Source organism: Mus musculus, chromosome 4 (genome assembly GCF_000001635.26).
Source record: "Mus musculus strain C57BL/6J chromosome 4, GRCm38.p6 C57BL/6J".
In the NCBI taxonomy this organism is placed as follows: Eukaryota; Metazoa; Chordata; class Mammalia; order Rodentia; family Muridae; genus Mus; species Mus musculus.
The window spans coordinates 138,215,875-138,234,171 of NC_000070.6; the positions used below are offsets into that span (position 1 = coordinate 138,215,875).

Genomic DNA, 18,297 nt, shown 5'->3' on the forward strand with positions numbered 1-18,297 from the left:
TACACCTGCAATCCTTCATTTCCTTTTCCTTCTTTACACAGGCTCTCGTGCATTCCAAGCTGGCCTCAGGTTGGTTACCTACCCAAAATGGCCTTGAAATTTCGATCCTCTTGATGCCACCTATTGAGTCTGCGTCATCACACTGGGCTCTAGGTGCTGGCGATGGCACCCAGGGCTTTCTTCAGACTAGACACATACTAACAACTAAACTACTTCTTCAGCCCCAAGAACTACAATTTTCAAAGGCGGTGGTGTGCACATTACATGAATAGGCAGATCTCAACGTAAAGTGCCAAATAAAAGGCGACTCCCTTCTAATTCCGTGGTTTCTTTTGGGTGCTGGGGGTGGGGAAGCTGTCTGTGCATGCAAATCAAGAAGCTGGGGGCAGCCCGGCTCACGCATCTTCCAGGCCGTGTATGACCAGTCCTTGCTCACTACACTGCCAATTCCCTGTGGACTCAGGAAGTGGCTGTTGTTGTCTAGCACCGTCTTCCAGGGCTAAAGGGAGGCTGGAACCCCAAACCCGAAGGACTCGGGGTCGGAGACAGAGACTGCGCCGAGCACGCAGGACGCAGCCAGGAAGCTAGCGCTCCCAGCCACGCTCTGCCTCCCGTCGTCCGCCGTTCCCCCCCACCTCCCCCACGAGCGCCCTGTCGCGCCCCTGCGCGCCCGCCCGGGGACCCACTTGGCGGGCGCGCGCGGGGGCGGGGCCGGCGCGGGGGCGCGCGCGTGAGGCCGCGGGCAGGGGGGCGGGGCGGCAGAGCTCGGTGCCCGGCCTGGAGGACAGCGGTGTCGCGAGTCGGCGATCGGTGGTCCGCGGCAACGCCGAGAGGCCGTACGGGAACGCGGGCGCCGGAGCTCAGAGGTAACGCGGGATGGACCCGGACCCGGCGCGCAGGGAGTGGGCGCGAGCTCCGTGCGCGAGTGAGTAGCGGAGGGCCACCGGCCTGGGCGCTGACGCCGCTGCCCGGGCGCAAGAGGCGGGACGCGGGCACCGAAGGCCGGCGGCTTTTGTCCGTCCGCCGCGGCCGCTGCGCCCTCTCGCGTCGCGCCCGCCACCCGGCCCCTGCCCCTGGCGCGCGGGCCACTCGGGCCCCGCGGCGCGCGCTCCCGCCCTTGTTTTGTTTGGACTTGGGGAGGAGGGGCAGCTCTTCTCGGGTCGGGCCCACCCCCCCTCCGTGCTTGTCTCAGTGCGCATGCTCCGGCGTGCGCCGCGGAGCCCTATTGGCTGCGGGCTTGCGCATGCTCCGAGGCCTGTGGCCCGACTTCCGCCGCGCCCTCCTCCCCTCGGCCTACTGTCAACTTGTCTTCAAGCCCGGTTCGAAAGATGCCGGCACTAGTGAGTGGCTGCGGCGGGCCCGCCCTCCCGGCTTCTCCGCCCCCGCCGCCGCCGTGGCCGCCATTACGGAGTCCCCAGTGGTGAGTGTGCAGAGCTGAGGCCACGCCGGTCGCCGCTGGTCGCCGCCGGGTCCCCGCAGCCAGGAGCGCGGCGTGGTCTCTGCGCGGTACCTCCGCCGCCGCCCTCAGCAGTCCCGCGCCCATCTTACTCCCCACTCCCGCTAGCCCTGCGCTGTCACCGCCACGGCTCTCTGTCGCGCAGCCGCTCGCTCCCGCCTTTGTCTTCGCTGCTCCTCCGGGCGATGCTCAGCCTCTGGGCGCTGTCGCTTCGCTGCTGTCGCCGCCGCCGCTACCCCGACGGCCTTGCGCTTCTGTGTCCCCCGCGAGCCTACACCTCCCCCGGCCTCCGCCGCGCTCCCCAGGCCGGCGCAGGATTGTCAGTGGCAGCCGTCTTAAGCCTAGGCCCGAGTCGATCCAGACTTAAGCAGGCAGTTTTCCTTAACGCCCTTGAGCTAAACCCTCCTTCACAGCCAGAAGTGCTCATGACTTCTCCCCCAGGCTGCTTTACTGCCCTTCTCCGACTGCCCGTTGCTTTGGAGAACGAGTCTTATTAGACCTGGACCTCATACGCAAGCATCTTAGACGTGAAATGTGTCTAGAGAGTCATTCTGCATTTGATCTTAGCCAGAAGGGCCTAGAAGCTATTAGGAAATCGTTTGAAGTTTTTAATTTTTATTTTATCTTCAATTTTATCTTCAGCATAGGCCATATAAGGCTGCCACGAGCTTTCAGTTTCAGAGTGATTTGTTCAAAGCTGCTCTCAAATTTTGTTTTTGAGGTGGTCTCCCTAATGCTTCCTTGGGACTCTGTGCTCCTCCTGCCTCAGCCTCCTGTGTGTGAGTGCAGGGGGTGCTACTGTGAACTGACACCGGAGAGTACACATGTAGTAGGGTTAAGATTGAGGTTCTTAGCCCTAGCTTTCATACTTACTTAGGAGGTGGACCCCTGGACGCTGACTAGGAAGTTACTGAGGCCTGTGCAGATGCAAGTCTAAACTGGAGCCCTGTGGAGCTGTGTGTTTGATCGGCCTCTATCCCTGGCCGTGATAGATATCACTACATGCTACTTAATGAAATGGGAAAGTCGCTAGCAATCACGATGTTTTATCTGAGTGAGGAAAAGCCTGGGAGCTGTGTGAGGGATTTACTGGTCTGTTAGTGACATTAGAAAGGATGCATATTACATGGAGTTTATGGTGACACTCTTGCTAAAAATGCTGACGCAGTAATTTGAAATACATGCCGTAGCCCCAGACCGGCTGCCTTTTCTAATGGCATAAACTACCACCATGGAATTGGGCTTTCTACTTCTGCAAGTTTTTACTGCCTGTATTAAAACAATTTAGGCATCTCCTTTGTCAAAAGTAAGTCATGTTACTATTTACGCATTCAATAAAAAGAACCCAAAATTTGTGGCCACAGGAGAACTTGATAAACCCTAAGTGGAAATATAGTTTGGTTTCCACACCATATGAAGCCAGGTTAAAGAACCATTTTCATTCTTTAGCAAATATTTGTTGAACTCTCATTCTGACCCTGTTATCTTTTAGGCACCCAGTTTTGTATCTGTGACTCAGTAGAAAAAAATGACCTATCCACTTCCAGAGTGGTGTGCAGCTGTAATGCCAGCACTGGGGAGGTGGGCTAACCTGGGCTATTAAGATCCCCCTTGACTCCCATCCCTGCAAAAAATATCCCGGCCAGGGAGCTAATACAGCTGTCTAAAAGGTCTTATCATTCAGAGTCAACGGTTGGAACAAAAAGTTCTGTTACAAGGTACACTGACAGTGTTAAGGCAGTCCTGGCTACCCATCCATGCTGTTAGCTGTTAATGAGAAGTGAATTTAAGCTGGGCATAGTGGCACACGACTTTAATTCCAGCACTTGGGAGGCAGAGGCATGTGTATCTCTGTGAGTTTGAGGACAGCCTTATCTACATATTTCCTGGACAGCCAGGACTACATTACATGTGAAACTCTTATGTTTCAAACAAAAAGTGAGCTTAACAACCCACAAAGCCTATTACAGAAGGACAAAAAAATACTATGGGTTGGCGTTCTGTGGTTTTAGTAAAGAAATTCAGAAGTGAGGCCGACATTTTAAAAAATATTTTCCCTAAATAACTCTAGGTGTTTTCTATTACGTGCATTGACTTGGGATGGGGAGTGTGGGGCTTGTGCTGAAGTCAGAAGACAACCTTGAGAAGGAGGTTCTCATGACTCCACCCTGTGCACCCCAGGGGTCACAATCAGGTGATCAGGCTTGTCTGTCTGAGTGTCTCAGGCTGTGTGCGTGGGCATGTGTGGCTTCAGCAGTGTCACTTCCCAAAGGATGATGTGATCGGAGTGGTTTGCTTCTGTGTCGTGCTTGCCTGGGGAAATACCACCTTTATTTACATTTCCTTGTTATTATCAGGTATATTATTACATAAGTACTATTTGTTTGCACTGAAATCCTCATGCAAACAAACTAAGTAATGCTCTGAGCCATCCTGGCTTCTTTTTTTTAGGGGCGGGATGTCTCTGTGTGGCCCTGGCTGTCCTGGAACTCATTGTGTAGGCCAGGTTGGTGTCACACTCCGAGATAGATCTCTCTGCCTTTGCTTCCGTTACCCCTAATGCTGAGGTTAAATGAACGCAACACTATATGTAGCATGTTTTACATTGGTTGTGTGACTGTCAAGAATTTTAAATATTTGTAAATATTTCTAATTTGCTGCTGCCAATGAGAGATTTGTTTGGGCAGTCTGAGTGGGCAGACTGAGGAAGGACTGGGGAGATCTTACACTGCCGACCATCCTGTCTTAGCCTCCTATAGTGTTGGGTCACGTTGAAGGTACTGTCCCAGCTGCATTCTTCCAGCTGTCTTTGCAACTGATACAGAAGTGTGGAGTCACTGCTTGTGTTTCCTGAAGATTTTCTCTAGTTGAAAGCATTCTGTTTGATGTTTTCAAAGTTTATTCAGTTTGTTGTGGCCTGGGACTATTATATGACATGCTAAAGGGCCTTAAATGTCTAAAAGACTCAGAGATTAAAGTAGGAATTAAATTAACTATTCCTCATCTTTGTTAATTGCTCGTCAGCACAGAGGCCTAAACACTAAATAAATAGCCATTTTCCTCTACTAATTTTACTGTAGACTGTCAGGGTCCTAGATTTAGATTGTATGTATTGCTTGCACATGCATGTACATGTGTGGAGTCCAGAGGTCACAGACAAGAGTCCTCAGTTGCTCTCCATCTTCTATTGTGAGGCAGGGTCTCACACTGAGCCTGGGCCTCGTCTTTCACCTACATTGGTTAGCTGTTGACCTTTGAGGATCCATTGCCTCGCCCTCCCAGGACTCAGGTTATAGATGGGTACCCCACATGCAGCTTTTACATGCATGTTCCACATGCTTACAGGACACTTCACAAGCTGAATGTGCCCCCTCTTGTTTGTTTTTCTTTTTTCTTTTTAAGGAGACAGGAATGTTGATGATCAGGTAAATTTCGGTGACTACATGAGGTTTATTTATTTGTGGGTTCTTGTTTGTTTGTTTACTTGTTAAGAGCTACTTCTTTAGCTCAGGATGGCCTACAGTTCAGAATTCAGAATGTATCCCCTCCTGCCTCAGCTTCCTGAGTTCTCGGGTTACAGGCACGTGGCACCATGTCACTTAATTTGTAGATATTTGACTATGCCTTTTTCTGTATGCACTGGCTTAGGACACACTAGGTCAAGGCTGTGGGTGAGCAATACTTCTCCTGCGTGCTGATCTAAACTCACCGCCCTGGCTCTGGAGTCATTCAATGCTAGATTCTCAGTAGTCGTTTTACACTGTGATTTCCCTTTATCGAGGAAAAAATTTTACTTTTCTGCCAGAGGTAAAGTTAAAGATTACAGTTACTTTTCTTGACCCCATTCAAATGATAACCACAAACGTCATCTAGAAAACAGGATCCGTGGCTAGACCTGCCCTTAGTCTCTTGCCGAAATTCCAGATGGTGGCAAGAGGGGTTGGAGTTAGGTTCCTTAGCCCATGGTTGTCCTCGTTGCTTTTGTTCCTGTGGAAATTGCAGAGCTGCCGGCTTATGCTCTTATGCTTCATTGTTACCTGCTAATAATGGCATCTGTTGTTGTTTTAGTGATAACTAAGTCATCTGTAACTTAAGTTTTATCATTATATTAATTCTCTTTGGAATAGTGGATTTGGATGTTTTAGTTTAGTTCTGTTTCTGTTAATCTTCACACCACGTCTTTCCTGTGCTCTAGGTTGACTCTTCACCACACTGAAGCCGTTAGGAAAACAAACCTTGTGGTTATCAGCAGAGCCTTCAGAGTTTCACCATAACTCAGGCCTAGACATTATTCTAAATGGCAACTGATATGTCTCAAGGTGAACTCATCCATCCTAAGGCACTCCCACTTATAGTAGGAGCGCAGCTGATCCACGCGGACAAGTTAGGTGAGGTAGGGGCTGATGCATTCTTGAAGCTCACTCTTGGATCAACCCCTGACTTAAGGCTCTGCTGGGTTCTTCATAGATACAGAGTTCTTTTCTCCTCCCCTTCCCCCTCAAATTCCTTATAAAACTTTCAACCTTCTAAGTTGATTCCAAATTACCTATAACTTTCAATTTGAAGTTCTATCTAAAATACTTTGAATATTTTATGTTTCACTTTAAAAAAAAATTGTTAAAAGTAATTTATATCAGATCCTGGAGTAACTTGAAGAATTCTCCAACATCTTTGATACCCAGTTAGGTCCCTTGAGAGAGACAGAAGAGAACTCTTTATGCCTGTGTGATTATGGGCATCTTTTTTTTTTTTTCTTAGAAAGCAGAAGATACCACCATGCCTATACGTCGAGCCGTGAATTCTACCCGGGAAACTCCACCCAAAAGCAAACTTGCTGAAGGGGAGGAAGAAAAACCAGGTAAAGTAAAGCAGCCACAATTGGAAGTCCTCCATGAGTCTCTCTGAACTTCGTCATTCTCGTGCTTGTAGTGAAGTGTCTAAAGCGTTTGCATGGAGGAGATGTGTGTTGTGCTGGCCCTTGTGGGTAATGGAAGAGCTCATTTTCTCTTTGAAGCCTTTTGGAAAGTGAAATGTAACACTTCTTGAATTAAGAACTGCAATGAGGAGAAACTGGTGGGACGTTTGACACGACAGTGTCCTGTGGGAGATGGCTCTGGAATTCAGGAAGGCTTGGGCCTTCAGGATGAGCAGCGGAATCCCCAGGAGGCCATAGGGAAGCATGTGGGTTATTCAGCACTGGGTGTGGTTTGCCTTAGTGGGGAAGAGATGAGCCGCTCAGGTAGGTACAAGAATGGAGGCAGAGAAAGTCTGTCAGCCTGCAGAACCACTTCCTTCCTGCTGTTTCTAGCCCCCTGCCCTTCCTCCATGTTAGTCTTTGTCTTGTGACTTTTCTCTTTCTCTCTTCACCCCTTTCCTTTTATCTTCTCCTTGCATAGCTCGGTCTGCAGGATTAGTACACCACCATTCTCTCCCTGGCCTTTTCTTTGTCTCAAAATCCTTAAGTGCATCTATGCCTAAGGTAGAGGGGAATGTGTTTGAAAACTCATGTGGACGGTGAGCTGATAACCACTGCATCTCTCATGGCCTCGGGTCACAGGCGATGTGGCAGAATGATGTATGACACTGTGAAGGCTGAAAGGTGGCTTTGAATCTGAGGCCAGTCGGGGCTATAGCATGACACCATCCCCTAAACTACCACACAACACTTCTTACATTCTTGAGTCACTCAGAAGAAATGACAAATCTTCAGAAATTATGTCCAAATATTAGGCTTTACTTCTTTTAAAACTTTTTGTTTTTTGTTGAGACAAGAGTTTGAGGTTGACACAGCAAGCTCAGGAACTTGCTGAGTAGACAAGTGTGACCTTGAACTCATATCCTCACCTCTACCTCCCAAGTGCTGGGATTACCACGTATGCCACCATAGCCTGTCCATGCACAGTTGGGTATTTCTCACATAATGGTCTGGGTAAACACTCGAATAGGCAACTCAGTGATTTAACAACATGGAAGAAGGTGGCAGGCCAGGTAGTGCAGTGGTAGGTAGCACTCATACTCCAAAGCCATGTGGTGGTTCATTTTAGAATGCATCTTTTAACTTGAACAATTGGCAGGTCTGTTAAGTAACCTGTTTTGACTTTTACTGACTGGGGGGCGGGGGTTCTAATGTATCTACTTGATGCTCACCTGATATTTTAGAACCAGATGGAAGTTCAGAGGAATCTATCTCTACTGTAGAAGAACAGGAGAATGAGACTCCACCTGCTACATCCAGTGAGGCAGAGCAGCCCAAGGGGGAGCCTGAGAGTGGAGAGAAGGAAGAGAACAACAACAAGTCTGCTGAGGAACCCAAAAAGGAGTAAGCAGTCGTGCTTCCTTGCTGTTGATAACTGCAGGCTCTTGGGAAAGACTGACCACGGACTGTGCGAATGTGCTAGGACACCCGCTTATGCTAGGGGTTTATGGTTTGGGTTTACTTTTTATAGTTCCTGTTTGAAAAAGTTTGATTCTGCACGTGTATGCCAGCTGGACTTGTGGGGTTAGTTAGTTGGTCTCCGAGTGAGTGCTTCCTGTTCACGTGGGAGGATGTTTTCCTCTTAGAATTCATTACAGGGACATTTGATACTTTTTATGCTGTGATTGAATCTCAGTAAGAAACGGTAAGTAGCTACAAACCCTGACTCGAAAGACACTTTCCATTTGTTCCTACCTCTGTGCCAGCCGTGGGCTGCTTTTAAGTGCTTATTAGAATACTTAGGTCATTTAGAGAGCAACATAAGCTCTGGATGGGTGACTGAGCTCTGCAGGTAAGATTATGTACAGTTGATGATTTATTTATAACTGTGTGTGAAGGTAGATGTTGTCCATCCCCGTAACGCCCCCCCATCCCCTCCCCCCCCTCCCGCCGGGTGAGAGGGGACAGACACATTTGGAGCAGATCTTACTATGTAGCCCTGGCTAACTTAGAACTCACTATGTAGATTCTGCTGGCTTCAAACTTACAATGACAGACCTCATATGTCTACATCTCTAGTGCTGACTTACAGTATTTGCCCTCGTGCCTGGCTTCCTTTTAAAAAGAAAATTGGAGAGCAGTTGAGGAGAGCAGCCAGCTTTGATTGGCCTTTGCCCCCGAGAGCACACCCATGAGCACAGACATACACACTCTTTCTTCTTAAACAGAAGAGTAATAGTCATGCCTTTCCCCTGTATTACTTAGGATATCGTTTATTAAGAGTAAGAGCTGTGCTTTTTATTGGCTGTGCCAAGTTTTTTAGGATTCCGATACTTCTGGTAGGTGAGTGGCTGGGTTACTGTTACTACTGAAATGAATTTTATATTATCTCTAGCTTCACAAGTATTCATTATTTTATTTTTTGAAACAGGGTTTCTCTGTGTAGCTCTGACTGTCCTAGAACTTGCTCTGTAGACCAGGCTGACCTCAAACTCAGCGATCTGCCTGCCTCTGCCTCTGCCTCCCAAGTGCTGGGATTAAAGGCGTGCGCTACCACTGCCTGGCCAAAATTTTTTATTCTTTACCTTGAAGGTAGTTGATGTTGTTTTACTGATTCAGTGCTGAGACATAATTATGACTTTACATTTTTTTCCCATATCCTATTGCATCTGTTGTCGTGCTAATATATATATATTATATATATATATAATTTATATATATAAAGAGAGAGAGAGAGAGAGAGAGAGAGAGAGAGCGAGCGCCTGCCTGTTTGTGCATAGTACACAGCTGGTGCCATAGAAGCCAGAAGAGGGTGTTGATTCCTTTGGGATGGTTGTGAGCCATTTTATGTGAATCAAACCCAGTTCTCTGGAAGAACAGCTATGCTCTTATTGCTTAGCTATCTCTTCAGCCAGAATTATCACTTCAGTTTTAGAGACAGTTAATCTAATTGTCCTTTTCTGTGCCTAAAAGAAACATTTTTTTCTAGCTCATTATCTAAGAGGACCTTCTTGATTTATTTATAGTACCAGGAAGTTTTTAATGTTATACTTTGTAATTTTTTTGCTTCTTTTATATGTCACCTCAGTGTAAATAAATAAAACTTTTCTCCCCAAGAGAAAGCTTCATTTCGTAGCTGTAGCTGTCCTGGAACTTGGGCCTAGGCTAGTTTAGCCTTGAACCTCGCTCGGGTCACTGTGCTTTCTGAGTGCTGGAACTACAGCCTCTAACCCGGGTCTCTTTCCGTAGCCTTTTTTTCTTTATAGGACTGTCTTTTGATATTGGAGGGCCATTAGTTCTAGGACTCCTATAGTACCAAGATGTATAGGTGCTCAAGCCCTCGCTGTGAGTGAGTGTAGTATTACCTGTGTAAGTTAGGTGTCTGCTCCTTTAGATTAACTGCCTCTAAGCTACTTCTGATACCTGATACAGTGTGAGTGCTTTGTATCCAGTGGCTGTGCTGTGTTACTTAGTGACTAATAATAGGAAAGAAAGTTGCTGTGTTCAGTACAGAGGGTGTTTACCCCTAAAGTATATATTATCTTCCTGTGGGGATGCAAATGTGGGAAACCTTGAATGCAAAATGTTGACTGTGCCTCTTTCTGAAGCTTTCATCTTACATAATGAAAACTTTGTTTTTAAGTGAGAAGGATCAGTCTAAAGAAAAGGAGAAGAAAGTGAAAAAGACGATTCCTGCCTGGGCGACTCTCTCTGCCAGCCAGCTAGCCAGGGCCCAGAGACAAACCCCCATGGCTTCCTCCCCACGGCCCAAGATGGACGCAATCTTAACTGAGGCCATTAAGGCAAGTTGTTATTTCAAGCATTTCAACTCAGGCTTTCGCTCTTCATCTTTTCCGTATTTCAAAACAGCTTATATGGTCCAGACATTGGAATCCCTGCTTTGCTTCTTAAAGGAGTCTCATCACGAGAGGCACATGTTTTTCTGCTGTAATTACATTTGATGAATACCCTCTTCCCCCAGACAGGGTTTCTCTCTGTAGCCCTGGCTGTCCTAGAAATTGCCCTGTAGATCAGGCTGACATTGAACTCAGAGATCCACCTGCTGCTTCCTCTTGGATGCTGGCATATTTGTTTTTGTTTTTTTCGAGACAGGGTTTCTCTGTAGCCGTGGCTGTCCTGGAACTCACTCTGTAGACCAGGCTGGCCTCGAACTCAGAAATCCACCTGCCTCTGCCTCCCAAGTGCTGGGATTAAAGGCATGCGCCACCACGCCCGGCTGGCATATTTGTTTTTAAAAACTCATATCAAGGGATGATTTAGCAGTTAAGAGCACTTGCTGGTCTTTCAGAAAACTTGGGTTCCATTCTCAGCACTCACTCCAACCAGCTCGTGACTGACTGTAATACAGGTCCAGGAGCGGAGCCAGATCCCCTCTGTGAGCATCCCAGCATACATCACATATCACATAAGCACATCTAAAATAAAGTCAGAAAATATTCAGAAATTTATTAAAAATTATTTTCAAGTTTTGTTTATCTAAATCTCATGTACCACTTTTCATACCTAAAGTAAACTTCAAATAAATAATAAATACCACTGCTTTGCTTCTTCACTAATTTCAAAATATTATAATAATTAGCCTTCTTACAAAGCATTATGAGGGCTGGGAGTGGTAGCATCCACCTTTAATCCCAGTTCCAGAGAGGCTGAGGCAGGTGGATCTCTGAGTTCTAAACCAGACCTAGTCCACACTGCAAGTTAGCCCCACTCACAAAATGGAAAAAAATAAAAAGCATTATGACTTCCATGTAATTTGTTGGCATCATTAGCATATGTGGCTCTCATAGTTTTTTGGAGGTCAGGGTGGATTTCATGAAGAGGCACTAGTTGACCTTGAGCTCCCGTTGACCTAAGTCAAGGATGACTTTGAATTGGTGACTCTTCTGCAAGATTACAGGTTTTTGCTTCCAGGACAAGCACCAGGTGAAGTGTTATCTTACACTGCCTTTACTGTGTGAATCTCCTAACATTTCCACTGCTTGGGGTTGAGCATCATGCCTTATACATGTTAAGCCTAAATCTTTCTTTCCCCTCCCCCTTTGTATTTAAAACCAGATTATTTATTTATTTAATTTATTTATTTATTTATTTATTTATTTATTTATTTATTTATTATATGTAAGTACCCTGTAGCTGTCTTCAGACACACCAGAAGAGGGAGTCAGATCTCCTTACAGATGGTTGTGAGCCACCATGTGTTTGCTGGGACTTGAACTCAGGACCTTCAGAAGAGCAGTCGGGTGCTTTTACCCACTGAGCCATCTCACCAGCCCCCCAGAAGATTTATTTTATTTTTGTTTCCATATATGCCTATTTGAGTTTATTGCATCATGTGTGTTCAGGAGCCTTTGGATGCCTGAAGAGGCCATTGGACGGTGGGATTGGAGTGACAGATAGTTTTAAGCTACTGTGTTTGTGCTGGGAACCAAGTCTAGGTCCTCTAAGAGTGTATTGAGTCAGCTTTCCAGCCAGATTTCTAGAGATTCTTTTTTTTTTCTTCCTTTCTTTTTTTGACACAGAGTTTCTTTGTGTAATACTTCTGGCTGTCCTGGAACTTGCCCTATAGACCAGGTTGGCCTTGAATTCACAAAGATCTGCCTGCCTCTGCCCCTGCCCCTGATCTTGCCCCTGATCCTGCCCCTGCCTCTGCCCTGAGTGCTAGCATTAAAGGTGGTCTTCACCACTGCCTGGCAAGATCTATGCTTTACATAGCCTCTCTATAAAAATTTCCTATACAGGGCACATGGTGGTTCTATATCTGTAGTTAGAGGAAGAGCAATGGATGCATGCATTTGCTCAGCCCCTCTCTGTTTATACAGCCCAGGAGTTCCGCCCAGGGATTGGCCCCACTCACAGTGAAGATGAGTCTTCCCACATTAGTTAACTTCCTGTAGTCTCTCACGTTATGCCGAAAGACCTATCTGTATGTGATTCTTGATTCTATCAAGTTGACAATCAATACTTTTATATAAATACAGCCTAGAATTAAAGTGGTAAAGGAATTTTCATTAACTCTTAGAATATTTACGGTTTGGGGTTGGTGGTTATTGTTTTGTTTTTTAAAGACAGGGTCTTACTCTGTAACCCAGGTTGGCCTTGCAGAGGTGCACCTTCCTCCAACTCTTGCGTGGTGAGATGACAGGTGTGAGCCACCACACCCAGCAATCCCTGCGACTGTGAAGCGCTCAGACTGTTGCAGAAGCTCTTGTTAGTGTTGTTCTCTACGCCTTACCAGCCTAACTGCACTGAACTGAAGCACGTCATTCCTCTGCCTCTTTACCATTAAGCTCACTTCTGTAGGAACTCATTTAGAAAGCCATTCAGAGTGTCTAACCAAAAATAACTAACATTATATGTCTGGTTTGAGAATCTTGCAGGCATGCTTCCAGAAGACTGGCGCCTCGGTGGTTGCGATTCGAAAGTACATCATTCATAAGTACCCGTCTCTGGGTCTGGAGAGAAGGGGCTATCTGCTCAAGCAAGCGCTGAAGAGAGAGTTAAACAGAGGAGTCATCAGACAGGTATTACATCACTGTGGAAAACGAGAGTATCCATGTATCGGAACAATAGTTATGTGTCTCCTTCTTTTCTTAAAAGTAAGCTATATGGCTGAAATGATTCAGCTGGACCTAGTCTTACCATGGGAGGCCTCAGAGCCCAGATGGCAGTTGCCTTTTTTTTTTTTTTTTTTTTTTTTTGGTTTTTCGAGACAGGGTTTCTCTGTGTAGCCCTGGCTGTCCTGGAACTCACTCTGTAGACCAGGCTGGCCTAGAACTCAGAAGTCCGCCTGCCTCTGCCTCTGAAGTGCTGGGATTGAAGGCGTGCACCACCACTGCCCGGCTTTGATCTGTGTTACTTTGTTTAGTTCTTCAAAGTATTGCTTGGAGTTGGAACAGCTTAGGGTGGGCATTAGGTCCTGGTCACCCTGCCCTGGGAAAAAGTCATGGCAGTCTTAAGACAGAAATGGACTTTATGTCATCACTCCTTCAGAAGGCCACAGTGAGTAAAGGGACCCATGATAGCAGAACGAGCTCATCCAGGATCTAGTTTATCAGGTTCCCAGAGCTGCTGGGCTCTCTGACACATGTCCACAGAGTGCGATGGCTCAGACAGCTCAGCTCTGTTCAGGAGCTCTCAAGGACTGGTTAATCCTACAGTGTTTACTCAGTGTGTTTTCTGTGTTGGGTACTTACAGGTCCATCAACGAATAAAATGATTCCCATTGTGTGGAGGGTTTTTTTGTTTTGTTTTGTTTTTCCTGTATCCCGTCCCAGATCTTGACTCCTCAACTCCAGTGTTGTTCTTTGCAGAGTTAAGCAGTACTTCCTTCATTAGCTTTCCCGTCAGGCTCTGTAACCATCAGTGTGGAGTTCATACTCACTACAGGAATAACAGAGATTTCATTCACTTTAGGTAAAAGGAAAAGGTGCATCTGGCAGTTTTGTTGTGGTCCAGAAATCAAAACCACCTCAGAAATCCAAAAACAGAAAGGTGAGTCTGTCCCCGAGCTTGAGTGTTGCAGCTGTTTCTGCTGCTGCGGATGGAGTGTGGGCTGAGGGCCCGCCTGAGCAGCACTGTTGAAGTGTAGCCTCCCTCCCTCTAAGGCTAGAGAGGTTGTGAGGAACTTCCTCAGATCAGATCGCAGACCGGAGCACTGCAGCCTTGCTAGGCCTATGGGCTTCAGTGCTTTATGTTGAATTATGGGCAACTATATGAATTACACTATTTTTTGTGAAATATAGTTTAAAGAGTATATATGTACATTTGTGCTCAAACCAGACCCCAAATTGTACTCAGATCCCTCTGTCTTCTCATTTCTGTAAGTACTAACACACAACTCAGTTTTCATTGATTTAAAAACAAAAACCAAAAGACTATGTGTAGCTCAAAATTTTAAAGTGAAATAATATTTGTGCCAACGATTAAAATCATGATGATCTGTATTATTTTTACAACTCTGAAAATTTTATATATTTAAAATTAAATTTAATAATTTTTATTTTTGAGACCTAGCCCTGGCTGCCCTGGAATTGTAGGTAGCGGGTGGGCGACAGCGGTCTGTTCTGTGAGGACGTAACGGTTGATGCTGTGTTGCAGAAGGGCTCGGCTCTGGATCCAGAACCACAAGTAAAACTGGAAGATGTTCTCCCGTTGGCTTTTACTCGGCTCTGTGAACCTAAAGAAGCTTCCTACAGTCTCATCAGGAAATACGTGTCTCAGTATTACCCTAAGCTCAGAGTGGACATCAGGTATTAGCATGCCGCCCCTTACAGCCCTTCCTGAAAAGGACATAGGTGAAATAGTTAAGGATTTCTGTGCGGTGAGTCAGAATTAAATCTTTTTGTATGTTTTTTTTTTCCATATCTTAATTCTATATGGTTTTTTTCCCCCTGTCATATGTAAGGGGTTTGTTGTTGTTCTTTTCATATTCTTTTTTTTAACTTTTTAAAAAAGATCTATTTATTTTATATGTAAGTACACTGTAGCTATCTTCAGACACTCCAGAAGAGTACATCAGATCTCATTACAGATGGTTGTGAGCCACCATGTGGTTGCTGGGATTTGAACTCAGGACCTCTGGAAGAGCAGCCAGTGCTCTTACCCGCTGAGCCATCTCTCCAGCCCCTCTTTTCATATTCTTACATGATCCTAATGGTGTCTGCAGGTCCCTCAGCAGTCAGTGCCTGTGCAGGATTTGGTTCCAGGAGCCTCCTTGTTACCAAAACCTTACAACTACTCAAGCATATGCTTTACATAGTGATGCCTGTGTGAGCAGTGGCTACAGTGCACATCTTCCTGTGTGAGCAGTGGCTGCAGTGCACATCTTCCTGTGTGAGCAGTGGCTGCAGTGCACATCTTCCTGTGTGAGCAGTGGCTGCAGTGCACGTCTTCCTGTGTGAGCAGTGGCTACAGTGCACATCTTCCTGTGTGAGCAGTGGCTGCAGTGCACATCTTCCTGTGTGAGCAGTGGCTGCAGTGCACGTCTTCCTGTGTGAGCAGTGGCTGCAGTGCACATCTTCCTGTGTGATTTCTTTTGTTTTAAGATAGGAGCTCACCGTGTAGCCTACACTGCCATCAAACTCAGACTTCTGCCTTCTGAAGTAGAGTTACTCCTGGCTTCTGATGTACTTTGCACTACTGACAATGAAAGCTAGGGCCTCATGCATGCCAAAGCAAGCCTTTACCCCTTAACTATACCCTGGCTCCTCTTTTTACTTTTTATTTTGACACATTGTTGCATTAAATTATCTAGACATGCCTTAAACTTGTGATTCTCCTATCTCAGCCTGGTGGTATTATAGTCTTGCACCATTGGTCTTGTCCTCTGGTATACTTTAAATCTTCCCTAGAATATTTAAAATACCCAATATAAATGTTACGGTAATAGATTTTATAATTTATGCAACAATAGTAAGGGGAAAGTGTGTATTCAGTATAGGTATAGCTCTCCCAGCCCTAAAATGTTTTTGAGCCAGTATTGAATCAATCCTTCCTGTAGAAGGACTGATTTGAGACAGGTTTCATGTAGCCCAGGCTAGCCACAGACTTGCTATGCAATAAGATTGTCTTGAGTTGCTAGTCCTCTTGCTTCTACCTCTAAAGTAATGGGCTCACCGTGTGTACCATCACACTCAAGTACGTATGTGCGTGTGCATTTAGAAAATGTATAGGGACGCGTGTTTGTGTGTTCAGATGCATGTGCACATACAGAAAGAGGTTTGAAGTTGATGCTCAGAGTCTGTCTTGACTGTGCCACTGAATACCTTGGCTAGTCTGGCTAGCTAATTTGCTCTAAGAGTTTTTCCCCTGCCTCCTTTAAGCTGGGAATACTGGTGGACCACCACACCCACTTGGCTTTTGCATGGTGTCTGGGGTCTGAGCTTGAATCCTCATACTTACCTGGGGAGCATTTTACCCATTGTCTTAGTTTCTTTTCTGTTGCTGTGACAAAACACCATGACCAGGGCAGAAAATGCTTAATTGGGCTTTTGAGATCAGAGGGTTAGAGTCCTTGATGGCAGAGCAAAGACACTGCAGGAATGGCATCAGTCCTTTGAAACCTCAAAGTCCACCCTTGCAACGCCTCCTCTAACAAGGCTACATCTCAATCCTTCCAAACAGTTCAGCCACTGGGGACCAAATATTCAAACGTAGCAGCCTATGGAGCCATTCTCCTTCAAACCGCCACACACTGAGCCTTCGTCACAGTCCCTGGAACTCTCTTCATGTTGGGCTAAATGGTGGCTCCATGGTTAGGAGCATTGGTTTCCAGTACTCAAATTGTAGCTCCCTGCTATCTAGCTCCAAGGGGCCTGATGCTCCTCAAGTACCAGGCATACACATGGTGCACAGACAGACAGACAGACCAGCAGACATGCATACACACACACATATGCAGGCATAAAAATGAATAAAAAACATAAAAAGAAATATTTAAGAAACCCTCATATCTCAACGTTAGATAATGATTTTTGTTTGCTGTGATAGATCAGTGTTATTTACCAGTAAAGAGGGACATGGCGACACCTTGGAGAGTGAAGGAATCGCTGCCAAACTTGCCCTTAGTGTGGTCCCCAGCCCACATGGCAGAAAAAGAGCTGCCTTTTCATATTGTCATCTGAGTTACATACATAACTTACATAATATTCTATCATTTAAACATACAGTTCTGAGTACTTTAGTGTGTGTGTGTGTTTGAGAGTTTGACACGGGATCTCATTTTGTAGACCAGGTTGGCCTTGAATTCACAGAAATCCACCTGCCTTTGTTTCTCCCTTATGAGAGCTGAACTTAAAGGCTTGTACCACAGCTGGCTTTCCTTTCAGGAAATGTAGACCAAATCGTTTCAGTTGTCACAGCTGCTCAGTTGTGGATTTATGCAGACAGTGCTGTGTGCACTACTGCTGCCCCTTGTCCCTGCTCCAGCCACCTCAGATTCTGAACGGTTGAAGCATTTTAGACGACAATGAACCGAAAACTCAGTCCCCCTCTGTTGAAGCTCTTTCCCCTTTCGTTCTGTAAGGCCAGGCCATACTGCTGCTCTCAGCTAGCTCCATGGAGGCCTGACAGCCTTGTTTTGTTTTGTTTTGGGGACTGGAGAGAAGGCTCAGCAGTTCAGGGCACTGTCTGCTCTTCCAGAGGACCACAGTTCAGTTCCCAGCAACCACATGGTGGCTCACAACCATCTGTAATAGGATCTGATGCTCTCTTCTGGTGTAGCTGAAGACAGCAATAGTATACTCACATATGTAAAATAAAAATAAATAACCATAGGATCTCATGTGTCACAGGCAGGCTGTCATATCTCTGAGTGTCATCACAGAGGTCTGCCTGAATTACTGTCCGTGTCAGTATTGCTCAGCAACACAAATGTGCTTCCCATGTTAAGATGCTTGCAGGAGCCTTCACTACTTCAGTTTCCTGGGAGGGGCGGGGGCGGGGTGATTGGCTGTGCCTGTGTGGGGTACAAGCCCACTTGTACATGTGTCTGTGGAGGCCAGAGGTCACTTCTAGTGTGCTGTTCCTCAGGGAGTGTCATTTATCTCCAAAATTGGATTTTTTTTAAAGTACTTTTACATGTTCTATAAATTTGGTTAGTATGAGGAAAGCCAAAAGCTTTGTAGGTTTGGGCCACATAGTAAGACCCCCCATTTGGGAGAAAATCATGTTTTTTGCTTTGTTTAATTGTTTAGGGCATTCATCAGTGTGATGCTAGTAAGTTCCAGGGTCTTGGCGTGGTCTGGCAGTTAGAAAGTTTGCACTATATGTGAGGCCTATAAATATGTCAGTAACGGCTTTAGGAGGAAAGGAGTTCTGCTTGTCCAGGATGCCTGCGGTTTGGTGTTCCGTTTTTGTCTTTTTAACAAGATATTACACATAATAGAATTTACAACTTTAGTTCTGG

At 46.0% G+C, this 18,297-nt stretch overlaps 1 protein-coding gene across 22 annotated transcripts in view; it reads left to right on the forward strand.

Annotated features, from left to right (window-relative positions):
* Positions 1–595: 595 nt before the first annotated feature.
* Hp1bp3 (heterochromatin protein 1, binding protein 3) overlaps positions 596–18,297 on the forward strand; it is a 28,214-nt gene continuing 10,512 nt past the window's right edge. Inside the window, exons 1-8 of one of the 22 annotated variants that reach the window (XM_030253220.1) lie at positions 717–866; positions 5,652–5,844; positions 6,215–6,314; positions 7,616–7,775; positions 10,015–10,174; positions 12,770–12,913; positions 13,806–13,883; positions 14,490–14,641. In XM_030253220.1, the coding sequence (XP_030109080.1) occupies positions 6,233–6,314; positions 7,616–7,775; positions 10,015–10,174; positions 12,770–12,913; positions 13,806–13,883; positions 14,490–14,641 (776 nt within the window). In that variant the 5' untranslated portion in view covers positions 717–866; positions 5,652–5,844; positions 6,215–6,232. The other 21 variants (NM_001285478.1, NM_010470.3, NM_001285479.1 and 18 more) reach the window with 21 other exon arrangements.